The following is a 4,360-nucleotide window of genomic DNA, read 5'->3' as shown; positions in this document are numbered from 1 at the left end:
CTACGTACCGTCGGCGGCGGCGGGCGGTCTGCTTCACTCGAGCCAGATCTCCGGCGAGCAAGAGCACGGCGGGCAGACGAGCAGCAAGACGGCGGGCGGCTAGGGTTTTCGCGGAGCGCGGAAGGCAAAGTTCAAAAAGCGCCGACCCCCGCCCCCTTTTATAGGCAGGGCGCGGCTCTTCGGGAAACCCGCAATCCGACAGAGCGCGGCGCTTCGGGAAACCCGCAATCCAACAGTACGCCGTCCATCAACGGTCACATCGAAAACCCCCGCGGAACCACTTCGAGCGAGGGCAGCGTCTCCGCCATCTAGCGACGTCTTCGGCACCAGGTGACTTTGTCGAACTGGTCCCTCGGAGGGCAAATGTTGGGGCGAAGGCAAAGACGCCACCCTTCGATCGAGGCCTTCGCTGCAGTCGCTGGTCTGACAGAGACAAAACGGGCAGGGACACCCTTCGCTCCATTCGGCACCAGACGAAGGCCTGCGGCGACGTCATCCCGCAGCGCGGCCTCGTCCAGCTCTGAGGCCCACGTGTGACCTGGCCCATTGTAACGGGCCCTGCGTGGCCGCCTTTGTGTTACGGGCCTAATTTGTAAAGGCATTCTTGTAATTACAGCTTGTAACCCTGCTTTATGGGAATATTCTGGGGATAAACTAGGTGTCTGAGGGCACATGCGTCCTTAACACAAGGCGCTGGGCACTCAGATACCTATAAATACCCCGCACAGTGCCCGTGAGAGGCTAGATTAACAGAGCTATTGCCTCCTAGCACGTAACCCTGTTGTCACCACTGTTCACCTCTGTTGGTCTCCTTGCAGTTGAGAGCAAGTTCCAACATTCACCAAACAAAAACAAAAATCATACTGTTACGCCGTCGGCAAATCTTCAGTTCTAGCCGCCTCTCATAGTCAACGAGGTTGCGTGATAAGACCCTGCACTCCTGCAGTGCATGATCTGCGTCAAACTTTAGGTGCTGGCTACTGCTATTTAGCAGATGGTCCAACAAGGCACGCGCAAGTGTTGATAGATCATCGTCGCATCCAAATACATCGAATGCATGGGCAGCGTCGTGGTGCTGTACTCATGGATGGTCCGTGGCCACCTCCACCCCATGGTGCAGCTCGCCGACCGCTTGGCGGGACACGGCGTTCCCATCACCATGGCAATTGCCGACGTCCCGTCATCCAGCGAGTCCCATGACACCGTCGCCCGTCTCTCTGCCACCTACCCCTCCGTCTCCTTCCATCTCCTCCAGGCGGCAACAGCCCGCTCCGGCGACGAGGCCGACCCCGACGCCGACCCCTTCATCACGCTCATCGCCGACCTCCGCGCCACCAACCCCGCGCTCCTCGCGTTCGTGAGGTCCCTCCCGTCCGTGAAGGCACTCGTCATCGACTTCTTCTGCGGGTGCGCGCTCGACGCCGCCGCGGAGGTCGGACTCCCGGCCTACCTGTTCTTCACGTCCGGCGCGTCCCCGCTTTCTGTCTATCTGCACATCCCCGTCATGCGGCCCGACGTCTCCTTTGGGGACATGGGGCGCTCGTTGCTACACTTCCCCGGTGTGCACCCAGTTCCTGCCTCGGACTTGCCTGAGGTCCTCCTCCTCGGTCCTCGCAACGAGCAGTACAGGGCAACCATTGGTCTCTTCGAGCAGCTGCCCAGAGCGAAGGGCATACTAGCGAACACGTTCGAGTGGTTAGAGCCCCGCGCCGTGAGGGCAATCGAGCAGGGCAGCCCCCGCCCCGGTGAGCCAGTGCCGAGGCTGTTCTGCGTCGGCCCGTTAGTGGGCGAGGAGAGGGGAGGAGACGGGAAGCACAACGAGTGCTTGACGTGGCTGGACGCGCGGCCTGCGCGGAGCGTGGTCTTCCTCTGCTTCGGGAGCGCTAGCTCGTTGCCGGCAGAGCAGCTGCGGGAGATCGCGCTGGGGCTGGAGAGGAGCGGGCACGCCTTCCTCTGGGCCGTGCGCGCGCCAGTCGCGCCCGACGCCGACTCGACGAAGCGGTTCGAGGGCCGGGGCGACGCGGCGCTGGAGGCGCTGCTCCCGGATGGGTTCCTGGACAGGACGCGCGGGCGCGGTCTGGTGGTGCCGACGTGGGCGCCGCAGGTGGAGGTGCTGCGGCAACCGGCGATCGCGGCGTTCGTGACCCACTGCGGGTGGAACTCGACGCTGGAGGCGGTCACGGCGGGCGTGCCGATGGTGTGCTGGCCGATGTACGCGGAGCAGCGGCTGAACAAGGTGTTCGTCGCGGAGGGGATGAAGCTCGGCGTGGTGATGGAGGGTTACGACGAGGCCATGGTGAAGGCGGAGGAGGTGGAGGCCAAGGTCAGGCTGGTCATGGAGTCCCAGCAGGGAGAGGAGCTCAGGGGCAGGCTGGCGGTGGCGAAGGATGAGGCCGCCGCCGCCGCGCTGGAGACGGCCGGATCGTCAAAGGCAGCGTTAGATGACTTCATCAGCAACCTGCAAATTTCGAGGAACCAGTGAACCTATGTATCTATCACAGTGAGTGTTGGATTGTGCTTAAGCTAATATTGACTTTCTGGTGTGATGACCAACTCTCCAAGAGATACCTAAATCTTTTGGCCATTTGGACTAAATAAGCTCCAAACTGTTACACAGAGAGGAACCATAAACTTTTGGATATCTCAAACCCATCAAACTCTATCAGACCTCGCCGAAGACTCAACCTCCTGTTGCCGGCGAGCTCCACCTGCAGCCTTTCACAAACAGACAGAACTCCCACGAATAGAATGGACACACTCTGTTTTTTGGTGCTGCGTAAAACTGCGCAACTTTTCTGACTCTGTTTCACTGAATAAAAAGGATTCAACAGAACGTGGCCAACGACCACCCGAGAAGCACGGCACGTCCCTCCACTTTGTGTGCCATCTCACACATAGGCATGCCGGCCACAACTACACGTACAACCAATAGATGACTATACGCCTAACCTGGGAATAAAAAACAACAGCCTTAAGTAAACTAACTAAGACCCATGCACAAGGATTATTTCAACAATTCTCCTCCTAATACTTGTGCATATACTACTGTGCTGATCGAAGGCCAATCTTCATGCAGAGTTCTCTGAACTTCAGTTTGCCGAGAGGCTTCGTGAGAATGTCCCCAAGCTGCTCCTCTGTCCTGATGAACTTCACTTCAATTTGGCCTGAATTTGCATACTCCCGGATCAAATGAAATCTTGTATCTATATGCTTTGACCGGTCATGATGCACTGGGTTTTTAATCAATGAAATGGCAGACTTATTGTCTACCCTTAACACCGGCTTGCTTACAGCTGAACCACTGATTTCAGCCAGCAGCCGAGCTAGCCAAACAGCGTGACAAGCAGCAGTTGCAGCTGCTATATATTCAGCCTCACAACTATACAATGCCACTACCTTTTGCTTTGTTGATTGCCAGCTAATTGGACTGTCCCCCAAGAAGAAAAGAACTCCACTTGTGCTTTTCCTATCATCTTGATCACCAGCAAGATCACTGTCACTGAAACCCATCAATTTTGCTTTGCCTCCATTTCTCTTGGGATAGAAGAGTCCCCAATCCCTTGTTCCAGCTATGAATCTCAGAATATGTTTCACAGCTGTGAGATGCTCCTCATGTGGTTCTTCCATGAATCTGCTCACATATCCAACTGAGAAAGCTAAATCAGGTCGAGTATTAACCAAGTATCTCAATTTTCCCACTAAGCTTCTGTATTCTGTTGTATCAACACAGCCGCTGTCACTCTTCCTATTCAGCTTCAGCTTTGTCTGCATGGGAACTTCACAAGTGTTGCAGTCAGCAAAGCCACTCTGGTCTAGAATCTTGTTTGCATACCTCTCTTGAGAAATTGTAATTCCCAGCTCATCCTGTTTCACCTCTATGCCCAGATAGTAAGACAATACTCCAAGGTCACTCATTTTAAACACATCGGACATTTGTGACTTGAAATTTTGAATGATGATGCTGCTACAACCAGTGATTATTAGATCATCAACATAAACTCCCACCACCAGTTTTTCAGCTCCATCTCCACGGCAATAGATAGCATGCTCAGAAGGGCACTTAATAAAACCCAGAACACCTAATTTCTCATCCAATTTCTGATTCCATGCTCTAGGTGCTTGATGCAAACCATATAAAGCTTTGTGCAGTAGATATACCTTGTGTTCCTGTCCAGACTGAGAGAACCCAGGTGCTTGCTTCACATATACCTCATCCTGGAGATCGCCATTCAAGAACGTCGTCTTCACGTCCATATGATGGACTTGCCATCCTTCCTGCGCCGCCAACGCCAGCAGCAGCCGCACAACTTCCAAGTGAGCCACCGGTGCAAACACCTCGTCATAGTCAATCCCTTGGCGT

The 4,360-nt window shown here is 55.1% G+C and overlaps 1 protein-coding gene across 1 annotated transcript; it reads left to right on the top strand.

Annotated features, from left to right (window-relative positions):
- Nucleotides 1-972: 972 nt before the first annotated feature.
- On the top strand, nucleotides 973-2,652 carry LOC103636673 (UDP-glycosyltransferase 88F3). Its single transcript, XM_008659026.3, has one exon. It carries the CDS (start codon nucleotides 1,058-1,060, stop codon nucleotides 2,480-2,482), a length of 1,425 nt encoding a protein of 474 aa, XP_008657248.1. The 5' UTR covers nucleotides 973-1,057; the 3' UTR covers nucleotides 2,483-2,652.
- Nucleotides 2,653-4,360: the final 1,708 nt, after the last annotated feature.

Source organism: Zea mays, chromosome 8, assembly GCF_902167145.1.
Source record: "Zea mays cultivar B73 chromosome 8, Zm-B73-REFERENCE-NAM-5.0, whole genome shotgun sequence".
Lineage (NCBI taxonomy): Eukaryota > Viridiplantae > Streptophyta > Magnoliopsida > Poales > Poaceae > Zea > Zea mays.
The sequence above is the reverse complement of the archived record's forward strand: the minus strand, read 5'-3'. Positions and strand labels throughout refer to the sequence as shown.

Bases quoted from the DNA above. Each gene is read 5' to 3' on its own strand.
- LOC103636673 (XM_008659026.3), top strand. From the start codon at position 1,058: ATGGGCAGCGTCGTGGTGCTGTACTCATGGATGGTCCGTGGCCACCTC.